The sequence below is a fragment of the Etheostoma spectabile genome, chromosome 7 (assembly GCF_008692095.1).
Source record: "Etheostoma spectabile isolate EspeVRDwgs_2016 chromosome 7, UIUC_Espe_1.0, whole genome shotgun sequence".
Lineage (NCBI taxonomy): Eukaryota > Metazoa > Chordata > Actinopteri > Perciformes > Percidae > Etheostoma > Etheostoma spectabile.
Window position 1 is genome coordinate 14,887,842 of NC_045739.1, and position 17,408 is coordinate 14,905,249.

Sequence of the window (17,408 nt, forward strand, 5' to 3'; positions counted from 1 at the left end):
TCAGGTTGAAGACATGGTGAAGGACTCCACATAGCTGGGGGGCACAGACTTTGAGCACCCCAGGACGGCCACCATCAGGGCCTGCAGCCTTATTGAAGTGGAGTCTGGTCAGCTATCTTCTCACCTGGTCAGCAGTGAGGCACACAGAGGTCACAGGTGGGGGAGTGGGAGACAGGCTGGAGAGAGGTGTTAACCTGAGGGCCAGAGGAGTGGGGAGTAGGGATCTTCCAGGAGGAGGGTGAGGGACAAGGAGGGGGGAGGAGTGGGGTTGGCGGTGAGACAGAAGTTGGGTTAATGGGGGGGATGAGCAGGAGCATCAAATCTGTTAAATCCAAATTGAGACCTGACATCATCTTGGTCTTGGAGGCCACAAAACAACTGATCTTGTTAGAGCTGACAGTGCCCTGGAGGGAGAGGACGGAGGAGGCTCAGGAGAGAAAGAGGGAGAAATACCAAGAACTGGTGGAGGATTTTCGGAGGAATGGATGGAGGACCAGGTGTATGCCAGTAGAGGTGGGCAGTAGGGGATTTACCAGTCACTCCCTGAGCAAGGCCTACAGCACGCTGGGCATAACAGGTGCTAACTGAAGAAGAGCCATGGGCAACAACGTGGAGGCAGCAGAAAAAGCATCTAGATGGCTCTGGTTAAAGAGGGGAGAGCAGTGGGGGCAGTAGAATGCCACTTGGACACAGGCCGGGGTCTGATCAGCCTCGGCTGGGTCGCCGGGACGTGGTTGTCTGTTGCAAGACCCAAAACACCCACTGGATACAACACTGATGTGTCCAAGGATGTGCATCAGAAAATGTTTCTGTAACCACATACCAACTCTGCTTTTGCCCTTCAATTTTTATACTTGACAAATTAACTACAATTAACTTATTTCAATACATCTGACAGATTTATGGGTGAATAACTTTCTTTATACATAAGCCTGTTGTGAAAGACATATTTCACTGTGCTTTTGAAGAATTTGCTGTGTCTTCCTGTGTTTTTAGTCATGAATATTGTCTGTGTGATGTAAAGAACCATGATCTAAATTCCAAAATGCGCACTGACACTTTGGATTGAAACTTAAGTGGTGTTTGTTGATGCAATCCTCAGCTACACCGTGCCTCTACCAAGAGATCCGTGAGCGAGGGCTGCTCTCCACCAACCAGGATGAGCTGCTGGACGACTTTGTGGTGGTGGAGCCTCCATTGCCGGACCAGGGCATCGTAGTGAAGAGCTACCGGCCGGCACAACTCACCTGGAGCCAGCTGCCACAGGTAAACCTCTAACTGCACTGACATACAAAGTAAACTCCCGCGCTCCATGACCCTCTGTGGAAATGCTGGCCACATTTGGTTTAGATGTCAGAATATCCACTGAGCTGGAGGCTAGAGTCATTGACATTTAATTTTGACCAATTTTGAAAACAAGCTCTATTTTAAATATACAGCAGAATGCGGAGCTTGATATACGTTTTTCTTTGCATCTCTTACAAAGGTGAGGGACTCAGGTATCCTGACATTAATCTCACCTCAGGAGAGAAAAAGACAAGAGGTAAGCATGGCAGGTATGCATGCCTAGTATGAATGTATGGATGGATGGAATAATGTGCTACAGGAAGCAGGACAGCTATGATGCCACTCAATTCCATACTAAATACTATAAAATACTAAATTAAAAACGCTAAACTATACTTAGCATAAGCATCCAACAGTAACACAGGGAGTTATATCCATAATATAAGAGGCACAGATACCAACTTTTTTCATAGAAAGTAGACTTGAAACATTAGAATGAGATGCAACCATAAGACATTTTTAAGTTATGGGCAATGGCAACATTATTACATTCCAACAACAAATGTGCAGGTTAAGAAATACAAACTTTACAAACTTTAAGCAGCATTGTTTGGTTTCAGCCACAGCATGCGATTACCATAAAGGCAGTAATCATTAATAGTAATTATCAAAGATTTACACTAGCGATTTAGTGTTGCACTTCCTATAATATCGGGGACTTAAAAGTAAAAAACTAAAAAAAGAAGATGTTCTGCTACATCTTCTTTTTTTTAGTTTTTTTTACTTTAAAGATATCCTGACTTTTAGTCCCCACTATTGGTCAAGTTCTAAAAACACAGGATCCTACATTTCATATCTCAAAAACATCTTTCATTAGACCTCATGTGCCTCTTTAATGTCCACTCCTTTAATCGACACACAAACGGATTGTAATACAGGCTTTCTGTTACAAATTCAGACCCAAGCCTAGATACTCCTGATTACATTTTCAGGGAAATTAATATTTTACACTTATGTGATTTTCAACCCCCACCTGCCAACTTTGTCTGGCAACAAGTTCGAAGAACTCATTCTTCACCTGGTATTAAAATCCAATCTGAGTGGATCGCACTAAGATGAAAACTCTCTCATGACGCATTGAGAGCCGATCTCTAAAAACATATTTGGAGGTGGTCTGAGCTGCATGTGTTCATGTTCCTATAGCAGTGAGAATGGGAATGTAAAAACAGTTTTAATATAGAAACTAAACTTCAAACCACAGACGCATGACAACAAAGCCGGTAACATTTCAATACAAAATACCTCACTGACCGAAACCATTATAGTGTAACTTGATCTGAGGGTGGCTTTCCTCTTTTGTAATGAGTACAGACTAGCAGTCTAACAACAGACCTTGTGTCAATACCAAAGGTCCATCCTGTGTGCACTAGTTGACGCTGAATAAAGCCACACCCTGCCAGTATGATCACACTCAGTCCGTCTGCTGAGTAGACCTTTAGTCCTTCTCATGTGTTAAGATTAGTGCTTGAGCAATGTGCTTCAGAATTGGCATCCATGATGACAACTTTAATGCATCTTTTTGGGGACATTAAAACATTTAGCTGAAGTCTAAAACATTACCAGTTAATGTGTGCTTTTCATGTCACTCAGTATGAAATCCTAGATTCACAATTTTGTTTGAATATTCAACATATACTGTACATATTCATCATATAATAGTAGGGGATAGCAGAGCTGCAGAATTCTCCACTAACGGCAACCTCAATAGACCAGAATGCATTGCAATCACAGCACAGCAAGTTTGATTTTGCCTGTTGCACTTTGTTGATGTTGAAGGACTTCATCACTGCTTTTCTCTCTTCTTCTATGACTAAACCCTACATTTAAGTGCAGAAAGTAGAGGCCATTCATCTGGGTGTTGTTAAAGGAAATTCTGAGAAATGTAGGAAATCACCATATTACCCAGAGGTAGTCTCGCTTTCCCATACCATCCACACGCTGCAGAGCCGAGGTGGGTCTGGCTACTCCACACAGCATTCCAGGATGGGAGAAAAACGTGCTCTGGTTTATTGACATTTCTTAAAGCCAATCGCAATCGTCATGGCCGGTGCTAAGCTCTGCACGAAGCCGCTGTAAAATAGTTGTGCGAGAGAAAACTCAGACTGAACATTTAGTCTAGCTAGCTTTTTCAATTTACCATGCAGCGATCTGAAGAGCAGTCAACAATAGTCTTCATAAATCCATGAGAGTTTAACATTCGAACACAAAGAAAGCGGAAGGAAACGGACATACATACATCCAGCCAAATTTCCTGCGGTACTGGAGCAATCCCAGAAGTGGAACGTCAAGGAAATAGACTAACCCAGAAGTGAAATGGCAGGTTAAAGAAAAGTGTTTTTCCTAAAATAAAGTTAATTTAAAAACCTTCATAAAAAAAACAGACTATCAGGAACGGTTAGAGCACCACAGAGTTATTTTTCTAAGTTAAAGCTGAAAAGAAAGTACATGTTGCAAATGTGTGTTGCTTCTTCACATGCACACTTAATTGGGTTTGTTTGATCACTTGACAGGCTATATTTGAGATCATCACATCAGAGCATTCGTACTTGCACAGCCTGGGCATCCTGGTGCGTCACTTCAGGAGTAGTGAAGCTCTGAGGAAGACAATGACGGCCACAGAGCACCACCACCTCTTCTCCAACATCTCTGTCATTCACCAAGTCAGCAAACGGTGAGTGAGTGTGTGTGTGTGTGTGTGTGCGTGCGTGCATACTAGTTGTGGGGGAGGTTCAAGGTCTTGTGTATAAAAGAAAAAAAAAAAGAAAAAAAAAAGGATCTAATGATGCTTTCAATGTGTGAAGCAGTGTAATGGACTGATTATCTGAATACAGTATCAACTGATTTTACAACAGGCTGAAAGGAGTGTTTTGTCATAGAGTTAATGGGATGTGGTTCCAAACAGAAAATGGATTGGGTTCAAGTTTCAGGCATAGTATTTTCCCTTAGTATGTCTTTAGTATCCTGCAGGTTACATCAACATGTTAAAACACGCTAGCCAAACTGGTTCTGCTGCCTAGCTGCTCTGTATTGCCCGGCTTTGAGATGATAATGTGCTTGAAAGTAGCCTGTTTTTCTCAGGGTTAGTTATTTTGATACATTGTTTTGCATGAAAATAGATCCATTTTAGCAACAAGACAAGAAGTGAAGTATCTTTAATCGTCTGTTTCTCCTGTAAAACAGGATGTGTGAAACTAGAAGGCAGAAGGTGCCAATTACAAAAATTACTTAACATTAAAACAAACACTACTTTTAAGAGGGACACCAGAATGTAAATACTGGTATACAGTATGTGTACTTGACTGACTTGATTTTGACAAAGTCAGATAAACCCTTATAACCCCAAGGTAACAATTTGTTGTAAATTCATATTTGTGATTTTGATTGATTGACTGATATTTTTATTTACGTGTCATGCCACTAAGTTGACCATCTCACACAGAATTACATGACACAAATACAATAGTATTTAATTCCACAGCTTCCAGTCCAATGTCCACATACAACATTCTCCACTTTGCACAAAACAAAGAACACATAAAACATATTACAACAGCCACAACCCAATAGTGTAACCCATAAATTGTCCAACTAGAGCTAAACACTTCATACACTATGTGCTTGTCTGAGAATGTTACTAACTACTGTTACTACTCAATTGGAAAAAGTTTCAACAAAAGTGAAAGTGTGTCCTGCTCCGGTAATTAATCTGTGGGTGGAAATACACAGTCCTTTCAGTCCTTTCACTTCTTTACTAACCTCTCTCTCTCTCTCCCCATTTTCAGGTTTTTTGAGGACCTTGAACGGCGTCACCATGAAAACCCAGTGATCCGGGACATTAGCGATATTGTCCAGAATCACGCTGCCCACCACTTTGAGCCTTACATTGTCTACTGCTCCAACGAGACCTTCCAGCAGAGGACGCTGCAGAAGCTGCTGTGAGCAGCAAAACAAACAACAAAATAAGTTTCTGCAGTAACGCGGCAGCACAAGCTAAACGGCCCTCTTTCTTTCCGTCTTTTAGGACAAGTAACACGGCGTTTAAGGAGGCCCTGAAACAGATCGAAGGAAGCCGTGAATGCGGAGGCCTGCCCATGATCTCTTTCCTCATCCTTCCCATGCAGCGAGTCACTAGACTGCCACTGCTGCTGGATGTTAGTTCAACCTTTACTTTCGTACATGGGCAACTCATTAGAAAACACGTAGCAGCTGAAAATAGAAGCCTGTGGGCCGCTTTGTTTTTCCTTCCTTTTGCCATTTTTTTTCCCAAAAGAAGAAAGCACAGTAATCCACATTTATGTAAATGTGCAGAGTTAGCGAACCAGCTAATTTTCTCCTTTTGAGATGTTTTGAGACCAGAGCACCAGAAAACAGCAAGACGGGTTAACATTTACTGACAGAAGACAACAAGATGTCATAAAGACAGCAACAGAATAAGTATTCTCAAGAAGTCGTGCAGAGCAACAAGAAGCAGCAAGACATTAATATATTGCGGTACACATAGCCATGCAAGCAAGCAACAAAACACAGCCAAGTAGCACTTATTGTAGCCATTTTCTTTATATGTGCAAACATGCAGAGCAGTTATGAGCAGTAGTGTATGCATACACCTCATTATCTGCACATTTTTCAATTCTGTCTTTATAAAACCATTTTATTTTTTGTTATTTATAAAAGCTTGTAAAGATGCACATGCATCAACACTTGTACCATAGTACCATAGAGACACATTTTTGGGGGGTGAGATAGGTAAACCTAAAACCTTATGTTTATAGATCCAACTATATATGTGCATTTTCAATAGAGTTTTAAAAAATCAGTTATTAATGATTTAGGAACTCCAGATTCAGCTTTGTGGCATGTGCTGTGGTGCAGAGGGTTGTTTTGTCTACTGAAGTACATAATTGGTGCTTTGAAAGTTTCATACCTTGTTGTTCTCCCTTCACAGACGATCAGCCAGAAAACGCCCGACACGACAGCAGAGCACTTTGCTGCTGTTTGGGCACTGCACGCCATCAGCAAGGTAGAGATGTTAAGAAGGCACTCTTCAGTCCTACATTTCTTACTTGAGAGTGAACTATGAAATCTGTGTTTTTAAGGTTGTGATTATCATTATGTCGCCGTTGTGATTGTATTATTTCAACAGTTGGTCAATAGCTGCAATGATGGAGCTCGGCGAATGGAGAGGACAGAGCAAATGTACACCATCCAGAAACAGATGGATTTTGGTAAAATTAAGGCAAGTTTTTGTTTGTTGTTGGCTATGGATGTAAATATGCTGTAAAAAGGAAGGCACATATCATCACTTGGATAATGCTTTGGACTGATTCCCCTCATATGGTAATGATGCAGCAGATTCACTTTACTAACCTGGACTGATAACTCTTGTGTCCTCACAGCCATTTCCTCTGGTGTCGTCGTCGCGGTGGTTGAAGAAGCGTGGTGAGCTTGCCTTCGGCACTGAAGAGGTGAGCATCTGGAGGGCTTTCAGCAACAGGAGCTACTACCTGTTTCTCTTCAATGATGTACTGATCATCACCAAGAAGAAGAGGTCAGAAGGACTCAAATACAGTTTGTTATGAATATTATTCACATAAAGTCTAAAATAACATTTTTGTGGAAAAAGGTTTTTACAAATCTTTGACTGGCGGACGTAACTGACATTGTCATATGAATTTAAAAATGAAAAGCTTCTTTCACAGATCAGCTTGCTCTCACTTAAGATAATGAAATAAACTAGCCGTGCATCTGATAAAATGGGGGCTGCTAGAGATGACAAACTTCAGAATCCCAGCCCGATTTCAAAGCATTTTATGAGCTTTGTGGGCTATTCCTGGTAGCTCCTGTGGACACTGAGTAGGTCTAGCGGCTAGCAGGCAGGGGACATGAGAAACCGAGTGAAATGAGGAGAGGAAGGGGACAGAGAAAGGAGAGAGCATAGATGTGGTGCGTGCATTCTTGAGATTCTTTAATCTTGCATTCAGCATGTCAGCTCGACAGACTATAGCGCTCTGTTTTGAGTTAGGGAGAAACCAAACAATGTCAACACAGAGAAAGGAGCTGCCCACAACACTAGAGCAATTTAAGGGTTGTTAAGCTGACACGGGGACCCAGTCTCCAGGTGATAATATAGGAAATGCTATTCACAGATAGTAAAGGAATGTGGTTAGAATGTGTCAGTAGTACACGCATACACAGTAAAATAGTAGCTGGGATTAGCTACACTATAATGTGTAAAAATGGTCATTTAAAACATGACATTTTTTCTGTGAATGTTCCTGCAGTTTGCAATTTGATTAAAGATATCCTATAAAAAGAAAATATGAGTAAAAACTATTTGTTTATCCAGTGAGGAGAGTTTTGTGGTGATGGACTACGCCACTCTGGAAAATGTGGAGGTTGGGGAAGATGCAGAAGGACGGACATTTTCGCCTTCCAAAAACAGCTCCAGCAACTATCTTTCCTTCAGGCTGCTGATGAGCAAGAACAGCGATGGGAAAGCAGAGCAGATGTCCCTGGTGGCCGAGTCCAGGTACTGCTGCGTTCAGCTCCCATCAGCCACGTACGGAGCCCCCCTGGGGTCAGCTGAGAAAACCGTGCGCAATCCGTGCGCACGGATTCATAATCTGTGCTCACGGTTTAACAAACGTGATAGGAAAGATATTCTATATATATTCTTAATTTAATTATAACTTGTCTCCTCCTAGTTGTACTACAGCACTTACTGTTAAAACAAAAGTTTGGAGACACTACCTTATTTAATCATTAAATTAATAGACATTTTTGTGTCGGTGTTGTAGTTTATATACGTCCAAGCACCGCCAGCTACTATAGACCAATCTTTTCTCCTGGTTGGAGGACGGCTCGTTTTGATAAAACAATGTTTGTGGCTCATTGTTAACCTTACTACTTTAGGTGCACCATTTGTGATTTAATATCATTTCGCTATAGGGTAATTGATCCCAGAAGTTTGAATTTGTGAATATCTTTCCTACTTTGTTCACGTTTTATTAAACCGAGAGCACGGATTGTTATGAATCCGTTTGCACAATTTAGTTTTTTCCTCCGCTGACCCCAGGGGGTCCGTAGGCCACGAACTCTACATTACATATATAGTTGATATTACTCAAGTGGGAACTTATATTTAAAAACACAAGGTTTAAGTATATATTAGTATTATTATAATAATTTAATCTGGAGGGAGGGACACTTGGATCATTTTGCTGAACATCTGACCTCTTTGTGTCAAAAACTGGATATTACATAAATGCAAACACAGTTTTGCTACCACTGAATATTGAAAGTTGTGATTAAGATGGCCTTTAGGAAACTTGGTCTTGTTGTCCTTTATTCCAAATCACATTCAATGACACCGTGGTTCTGCAGCATGGCTAGGGGCACCTATCCCCTGCTGTGAGGCTGTAGTGGAACCTCATGCCATCATGGCTCATGGAAAACCCCTACTGTAAACCAAATCAGGTGTTTGTGTGTGGCTCCCTCTACTGGCAGAAGTTTTAATGGCAACCTAAAATACCCCCACGCATTTAGGCCACTCACAAGAAACAGACTTGTGTGTTATCACATGTACAATACTCACAACACTTGCTTTGGAGTCATTTTTAACAGTGCTTGTTTGTTTCTGTTGCCAAGGGAGGACCGGGCACGTTGGATAGTTGCTCTCACAGGACACAAGCAGGCAGGAGTCTCCCCTTGTAAAGATGGTAAGTCAGCATGCTTAATTTACCAAGGGAGTCACTCTTGAGTTAGGTCTGAAACTGACCGGTTTTCAGTGTGTACGTGTAATCTTTAAAAGTGACCCTTAATGACAAATGTTACCTTAACTTTCATGTGTAAATTACTTATTTGTAATGGAAAGCAGTGTGCAGCACATTCATTTTCCATTTCAAATGCAATCATATTCACACACATATCAAAGCTGCATCGGTTCTCCCTTTCATTTAAAACTGTTTACCAACATTTTATTGGATCTATGTGAATTCTGACTTTGGGTATACAATGTTTTACAATACATAATTTGTATATAACTGCGCTTAACGCCAAATGCAGCAAATGATAAAAACTCCATTCTGGTACAGCGCCTCTCGCCCTGTGTGTGTGTGTGCATACTGTAAATGAAACCAATGTAGGCCTCTGTGATCCTACTGTGAGTGCCAGTTATTCAGTTTCATGTACTGTACATTAAGCTACAGTGTACTATAGGTCTATAGGCTGAAGAACATAATACAGTGTTTTTAACAAACATATTTAAAGACATAATGTTCATACAAATAAACTGCCTTATAATCCTTTATTAATGGCATATTTTAAACAAAACCATCACATAGGCAGCACTGACAGTGGCTTTGTGTAATTAGTGTATTAGTTTTGAGGGTGAGTTTATCACCGCATGATATTGTATATTGTTATGAAAGGGTGTGCCTTTCCAGGGGAATATGACACATTCCAGAAAGTAATCTGATGTGCAGTGTAGATATTCAGCAGTGAATACAGGATGTGGTTTTTTCAGTACTGAAAATAGGGTTCTTAATTCGCCAATAACCGCATAAAAATTGCTAAAAAAAATAAACTTTAAATACAGGAAAATATACTGAACATAACATTTTTTAAAATTGTAACGTAAAGTTATTGTAAGACTGGAAAAATGTTATGCTGTATTTGCATATCTATTGGCTTTGTGAAAAAGGGACCAAGTAAAGTAATTGCTTCCACCTGCTCCTTCTCAAACTAATCCTTTTTTAGTTGTAGTTTAATTGTTTAAAATGTATAATATATAATATTGATTGTTCAAGATAAATAGAAGATAAAATAAAGAATGGGAACGTGTTTCAGGTCTGCCACAGTACGAGGCCACCAAAGCCTACATGCCAAAGGAGCCAGATGAGTTGGGGCTGCAACAGGCTGAGCTTGTCATCCTGCTGCAGAAAGAGGAAGGTGAGGTTCCTTTGTGTGCACTGCACTTAGCTCCGTCATTACCTGTAATACGTCAAAAACAGACTTTCATGCTCAAATGTGCCGCCTCTTACAATCCATATAAAGCATGCAAGAATGTATAAAAGTTACCTTAACCTGTCTGCTCTTCCTAGCCTGGTGCTATGGGGAGAGAATGCGAGATGGAGAGAGAGGCTGGTTTCCCGCTACCTGTGCCACAGAGATCACCAACCCCACGGCCATGGAGAACAATGTGCAACGCATGAAGCGCCTGCGCAAAGAGACCAATGTTTGAGGGACTCTTAGGATGTACAAAATAACAAAAGCCTTCCAGTAGATTGGTGACTCTCATAATGCTCAGTTTTGTTAAGACTGCATTGCAAGAATGGCCATTTATGCTGTCCTGGTATCCCAGTGGTCCAGGATGAATACAACCGGACCATAAGGTTGCTGGGTTGGATTTACTGGCCAAGAGTGGACATCTTTACTTGTACAGCACTACCCTGTTTTTTCCTGTTAAACAATGAGCCTCAGATGCAGTCTAGGACTTGTTCTATTGTCTACGTACACTATGGTTTTAAAAGTTGCAGTTATAATAGTGCAAAATGTTGGTTGTATTTCTTGTTAGATCACGTTTGTGTAATTTCAAGATTATGTGAAAGGGTTTGTTTTACTGGTAAAGAATGTGATCTATGTTTTGGCAAAACATTAATGCCATTTGAGTTGAATTTGGTTGATTAAAAAAATACTGGATCATGGCAAGATGAATATATTCATTTGAAATAACATTTCACCTTTACTGAATGTTCCTCTACATACCTAGACAAATGTAATATGCCTGCATACTTGAAATATAAAAAATAATGCCAACACAATATTCCTGGTTTCTGGACTTTTATTTGAGCTTGCATTTTGTTAAAATGTTTGAATACATAAAAAGTTATTTAAAAATGTCAAACTGACCAGATATCAAATTCCATTTTTTCTTTAAAAACCATTTGGTGTAAAAACTTAGGACATATTTAGAAAAACATTTGCTGTTTCCCCAAAACGTTTTTGTAGCTGTCACATAAAAAGAATGGGAAAAAAAAACAAGTCTGCATAGATTCTGCAGGCAATCGGTGGTAATCTTGTCAAATGCATGGTGCAAGCTTGTGACGATCGTCAAGTCAAATCTTTATTGCTCAGATCTTGTTTGATGTTTCATCTTGACAAAAAAAACTGTAAAAAGAAAATTTGCAAATTAGTCAACTTTAACTGTATGCTGCATTTTCAATCATTTGAGTTCAGTCTTGTAGCATGCTGCACCATGAATGGCCTGAAGGTGTGCATCATCACCAGATAGCAGAAAAAGCCTAAAGCTGCTGCCCTTGTGGAGAAGAGACAATAGTGAGGGCTCCATGGTGCCAGACAGTTTTTTTTTTTTAATCAAATCCACTGCATTACCTCATGCTTGGGATCATCTACTACAGAGCCTTAGAAGTGCAAATGACAAGCTAGCCAGCCTTATTTAGCTGGCTTAGCCATTACATTTTAATGTTTTAAGTTTCCTGGTGATTACAGTTGGCTCTGTCTCAATCCAGATTTATGTGCAGCTTAATGGAAATTACCAAGAGTGACTCAAATCCGCCACAACGTGGCTATAGACTCACCCGGACGATGGTAAAAGATGGTAGGTGCCGGTGGGCAGGTTTTTTCCTACTCAGCCCCACCCTGCTGAGCCTCGGGAGCGGACGTTTTCTCTGCAGATGGGTCACCTCCTGTCTTGGCCTCCTTGGTTTCTTGGCCAGGTTTGCCTCCAGTCTGTGGGCGTCTGCGACGGTAGTTGAAGTTACGGCGGTAACGTCGCTGACGGGGCTGTTGGTTCTGACCACCTTCGCCACCCTGATTCTCCTTGTCCTCCTCACCGTCCCGCACCGGTCTGGGACGGGGTGGACCCCTGGAGCGAACAAGCAAAAAGCAAGGGGCCATATACAATCAGAAATTGTATTGTAACCAAGAAGTGGTGATATCATGCAAAGAATAAAGTCACAAGACATTTGCTAAAAAAGATGTACATAAGCAAAATTTGAATGCAGAGCTGCAATTTGAGGTCAGGCTGCAATAAAAGGAGAGCTTCTCTGGCCAAAACAGGTAACATTTATTTAGATAAGTTCTTAGGAAGTCAATTTAAGATGGTGGACTCTAGGCTAAAATTCAGCCAGCCCAGTGCTTTACTCTCCCCTTGTTGCGGCCCTGTGTCAATGAAGCCAACATGCAAACCTTGGATTGAACCTTGGTCTGAAGCCTCTGTAGTAGCTCTGCCTCGCTGGTTTGTTGCCCTGGTCAGGACCTCCTTGGCTCTCGTCACCCTCGCCTCCCTGAAAGCAAATATATCAAACAACTGACACAGTGCTTGCTTTTTCCAAAGCAAACACGTAGGCAATCAAACATTTGTTATACAGTGTACAGTCCTTGTAATTGAAACTGTTGAGCTTGCCATTTAATGTTGAGGCTGATAGAAGAGCAACATCAGGTAGCTCCAATATAGCTGAGATTAGGGACCAATTTCAGTGGTCAATATGCAAGACATTGGCCGGACCCCCGATACACCAAGATCTTTTGTTCGCAACCACGTGAGTGTTGAAAGGAGAGGGTGTTGTGTATGACATCAACATATCATTGGTCCCGACTGGGACTGCTGGGTGCCTGCTTCATGAGAGAAGCCCTGTGACGGCGTACCTCAGTCATCTCTCCACGTGGTGCGTTGGTATACGGGGGCCGGCGGCCGTAGCGTCTACGTACAAAGTATGGCGGGTAGCGTCGTCTTCCAGGGTAAGTGGGCCTTCGCTGCTGTTGTGGCGCATCTCCTTCAGGGGCACTTTCTCCCCCATCTCGGCTGCTTTTGTCACGACCTCCGCTGCCTCCACTGCTTGGCTCACCCTCTCCATCGCTCTGGTAGTTCTCTGGATATTCTCCACCACGGGGAGGGCCCCTTCTTCTGGGATAGCGCCTATAGCGGTTCCTGTCAGCTGCGTACTTACTTCCTTGAACTGCAATGCCTCCAGGGCCAGTGACATTTGCCGCCTCTGCTCCCTTTAAATGAAAAATAATAATAAAAAAAGACATACCTAAATTAATGATCTAGAGAACAATTATTGGATGTATTTGTGAATAGCTGCACACTAAAATCAGAACTTTGGACCTTAACTACCAACCAAAGCACATCTTACCTTCTCTCCCTCAACTACATCAAACTCCACAGTTTCTCCATCTCCAACACTGCGAAGGTATTTCCTCGGGTTGTTCTTTTTGATGGCTGTCTAAAATCATAAATAGTGCATGTGTGAGATTTTTTTATTCATGATCATTTAAAAATAAAGAAAATAACACTACCTTCTAATTACCTGGTGTACAAAAACGTCCTCTTTCGTATCATTCCTAAAAACAAACAAAAAATCCGGTTATTTACAGATAGCAGTTCCTTGCTGAGCCACAGAATGCAACAATGTATCTGCAGACAGATTGCAATTCTTCCAGGGAGTGTAGGGATAAGTACTGTAAGTAACAGCAGCATGGAGACAAGAAGACAAATCGCCTGGTCAGCTATGTATGCAATGCAAAGCCATAATAGGATTGGGAACGTTCCTTCACACTGATGATATCAGGGTCTTTAGGAAGCGGGATGGGGGTGGAGTCCACTTACCTATTGATAAAACCATATCCATTCCTGACGTTGAACCATTTGACTGTACCCAAGACTTTTGTTGCTGCAATGACACAATAAAACAAAATGATTAACCAAGTTTAAACTTGACTTTTCAAGGTACACTGATAAGATAAAATACTGAGTGAGTATAAATGAAAATATTTCAACCAGCTTGTCCAAGTTTAACAAGACCTTAAACACGGGAAACAGCAAGGGAATCAAAATAGGACAGATAATGAAAAACTATCCTGGGTCAGACAATGTGGGAGTTATATTTACCTCCCAACTGTCACTCTGTGTCAGCTGCACTTGGTGTGAGACATGAACCAAGAGCATTATGATCCAGTAATGACTGCGCCATTTCTCATGCAGAACTTAAGTTTCTTATCAAATTACCAGTGCCTCTGTCTTACAGAGTTGCTGTAGTATGGCATATCAATTACGGATCAAGTAATAAGATACTTCTACGGTGTGGTCAGTGACATTTCAAAGTTCAACGACAGACCTAGCTACTGCCCCATTTTGAGCCGCACTGCTCAGTACTTGAGCATTCACACGTGGTAAAGTCGCACCCGGATACGTTAGCAAGTAGCGATCACAGCTGGCTGGTTAGCATCGTAGCTAACGGGGTCTCAACCATGTGGTTGGATTAAAGCCAGCAAGCGGAACCTACCGTAGCACATCAGATAGTATATCTATATTACGACAGATCTTTAGAGAGAAAAAATAAAGTTGTCGTTGTGTTCATATTTGTCATCGAACAAACAACTAGATAGCTAGCTAAATTGCGAAAGAAATCCATGGAATCATTCGGCGGACATTTTGGGTTACCCCTTCGGCCATGTAAATAGCTACCCTAGCTTCGTTAGCAAACGAGCTACCGTTGCTGTTAAGTGTCTAGGCCCTTAATTTTGAGGAAAACCAACCATTGACAGTTTTATTTGGATTTATTTACATAACAACCTTACTACGATAGTTTTGACAGCTATGATGTGCACGAGTCTGTGAAGGTATTTCAACGGTTTTTGGAAGAAAAAAAACTAACGCGGAACCAGCCCCTTTCGTGTGAACAAAGAGACCTAACGTTAGCTAGCTTGTTTTCGACGACAGTAGTCGTGGCCGGCTAAGTGGGCACTGTGAAATAGCGTCGTGTTCCACTGTGACGTGTGGTTAAACTGTTAAAACGTTAAAGGTAACGTCTCGACGTAAACCATTATTGCCGAATTACTTAGCTAAATGTGTGTGAAGAGTGGCACTAACGTTACCGTAGAAACACGAATCGTGAAGCAACCCCAGCGATCGTGCATGTGACGGAAAGTCGGCAACATGGTATTTTTGCGGCGGCTTTTGGACGGTAGCTAGTAGGCCGATGAACATGAGAGATTAGCCGGTTGAAATTGAAGGATTAGCTACATTTGCCAATCATACATTCCAAACTGAATTAATTGTCACTTGGAGAAACAGTTCACAGTTTACAACTGATATAAAACAATGTACTGGACAGTTAATCGTAAAGCCAGCTGTGATGACCCATATTCCAACTGACATTCTGAAATGTGTTGCTAACGTCAGGGCTAACGTTTCGCTTCTTGACAGAAAATGGACATTCATTACACACGTAAATACCAGATTAATACCACCAGTTATACATAATCGAAGGAAATGTCATACAGTTGAGTTACTATTAACGGAGATAACTTTTATTTGGTTATCTGTTAATTTCAACTAACGTTAGCGTTATTCTAAGATAGTTAACGGCATTATTAGATTGTTAACGATATTCAACGGTTAACGAAGCCTGTGATCGTCTGTTAGTTAACGTTTGCAACCGCCGCTTTTGCGCATCGCTTCTTCTATGACCCAAACGACGTTAGCTAACTACCGTTAGCTCATTTCCAGTAGTCTTACCGATGACCTTCTTATCCCCCGCGGAAGATGCGGCTGCCGGGCTGGATGGGCTCTCCACATCGTCAGCAGGCTGCGGCGGTTGTTGTGTCTCGGCCTCGCTGCTCATGGTTACTCCTGGTTGGTATTGGCTTCTGCCGGCGGCGGCTCTCTGCTATGTTTCCCGGTGCTAGATGGTAACCTGGGCCGGCGGTGGTGGGGGCTGCTGCCTTCGGGCTCTCTGCTTTCCTCTTTCCGCTCCCGTTGCCGATCGAACTGGGCAGAATGAGATTCTGAGCCGGGGAATGTTCCTGGTCGGAGGTCCGCCCAACTAGTCTTCGAATTGGCTGGAATCTGTAGCGAAACATAAAACGCGCTCCTATTGGCTGAGACAACTGCCTATTTCGGTTGGGGAAGAGTTTGATAAAAATGATTGGCTAATGGAGAAAGGTACCTGTCCATTCTCACCGCCCCATAGTGATGTCAAAGCCAGACAGATAACCGTGACATTTGAATTCATTCAATTTTATACATTAACCCTTATGAAAAAAAGTGAACGCACACAGTTATATTGTAAAGAATAATATTCTGTAGCCCCTGAGTAAGATATTGACTTATTGATGGCATCGTTTATGTATCACAGGCTAGGTTATGTTTAATATTTACATCGTTGGATTCATATGTAATGTTAAGATGTATTTTTTGGGTCTGTTCACTATGTTTAATGTAGAATAATAATACAAACCCTTGACACTTTTGGACTGTCTGCTTGGTTGTGTCTTGACGGATTTTAACAAAATGTACCGATAGGCTACAGCAAAACATGGCATCTAGAATTCTTATAACGTTCCTACATTAAACGATGCCATACATTTTCTTAAGACAGCACGGCTTTAATATTATCTTTATTTTATTTTCAGTCGTCTTGAAACTTGAACCAGTGTCTGAACTGCACTGAGTGCAACACTGTGTAAATGTATTGACAGACTAGTTACCGAATTTTAACAAAGGATTAGGAACGCCTCGATATTTTATTTAGGCCTACATAACATTATGTAAATGTTATATTCATAATTTTTACTACATTGTCAGTTGCTATTGTTTCTTAAACATACCTTGGAAGATTAGGAGGAGAGCTAATTTGTGGGTGCTGTAGGCCTGAAGAACATAATTATTCTCACCAACATATAGCCTGTCAACAGACCTGGACAGGGAGGACATTCAAAATATATTCTGTACATTATTCTTAGACATTTCCTAGTTGTAGACTACACAAAAACTCCCATTTTTACATCCTGCTGTAATGATACGATTTCCTTCTTCTCTCACGTTACCCTTGACAATAAACTGGTTAAATGCAGAGCGCAGAGCTGACAGACAAGACAACCCCCATCGCAGCCCCACTATTGTCATGTTAATGCTCCACTGGCACTGTTTATGAGCACTGGCTGATGTGGGAAGAGCTCGCTGTTTAATGGCTGAGCCCCGTTCTCCCACACAAAGATGGGCTTCAGCATTGACCTCAGAAGAGAGCCTCCCCACG

The 17,408-nt window shown here is 41.5% G+C and overlaps 2 protein-coding genes across 5 annotated transcripts in view; one reads left to right on the forward strand and one right to left on the reverse strand.

The window, feature by feature from the left end:
* arhgef16 (Rho guanine nucleotide exchange factor (GEF) 16) overlaps window positions 1-11,080 on the forward strand; it is a 15,144-nt gene extending 4,064 nt beyond the window's left edge. The window contains exons 4-15 of the mRNA XM_032521727.1: window positions 1,103-1,266; window positions 1,487-1,543; window positions 3,858-4,018; window positions 5,130-5,282; window positions 5,369-5,498; window positions 6,293-6,367; window positions 6,491-6,583; window positions 6,744-6,895; window positions 7,694-7,876; window positions 8,995-9,065; window positions 10,195-10,296; window positions 10,449-11,080. Of these exons, the coding sequence (XP_032377618.1) occupies window positions 1,103-1,266; window positions 1,487-1,543; window positions 3,858-4,018; window positions 5,130-5,282; window positions 5,369-5,498; window positions 6,293-6,367; window positions 6,491-6,583; window positions 6,744-6,895; window positions 7,694-7,876; window positions 8,995-9,065; window positions 10,195-10,296; window positions 10,449-10,588 (1,481 nt within the window). The 3' untranslated portion in view covers window positions 10,589-11,080. The remainder of the gene's footprint in view (window positions 1-1,102; window positions 1,267-1,486; window positions 1,544-3,857; window positions 4,019-5,129; window positions 5,283-5,368; window positions 5,499-6,292; window positions 6,368-6,490; window positions 6,584-6,743; window positions 6,896-7,693; window positions 7,877-8,994; window positions 9,066-10,194; window positions 10,297-10,448) is intronic.
* A 90-nt stretch (window positions 11,081-11,170) lies between these two features.
* Window positions 11,171-16,166, reverse strand: ybx1 (Y box binding protein 1). 4 transcript variants are annotated; one of them, XM_032521736.1, is made up of 8 exons: window positions 15,890-16,166; window positions 13,979-14,042; window positions 13,680-13,713; window positions 13,506-13,595; window positions 13,015-13,368; window positions 12,568-12,653; window positions 11,946-12,232; window positions 11,171-11,513 (listed from the first exon to the last, which is right to left on the reverse strand). In XM_032521736.1, exons 1-7 carry the CDS (start codon window positions 15,993-15,995, stop codon window positions 11,992-11,994), a joined length of 975 nt encoding a protein of 324 aa, XP_032377627.1. In that variant the 5' UTR covers window positions 15,996-16,166; the 3' UTR covers window positions 11,171-11,513; window positions 11,946-11,991. The 4 variants fall into 4 exon arrangements, with proteins under 4 accessions (XP_032377627.1, XP_032377626.1, XP_032377629.1 ...); XM_032521735.1 differs by having other exon boundaries at window positions 11,171-11,514; window positions 12,556-12,653; XM_032521738.1 differs by having other exon boundaries at window positions 13,078-13,368; window positions 15,890-16,165.
* Window positions 16,167-17,408: the final 1,242 nt, after the last annotated feature.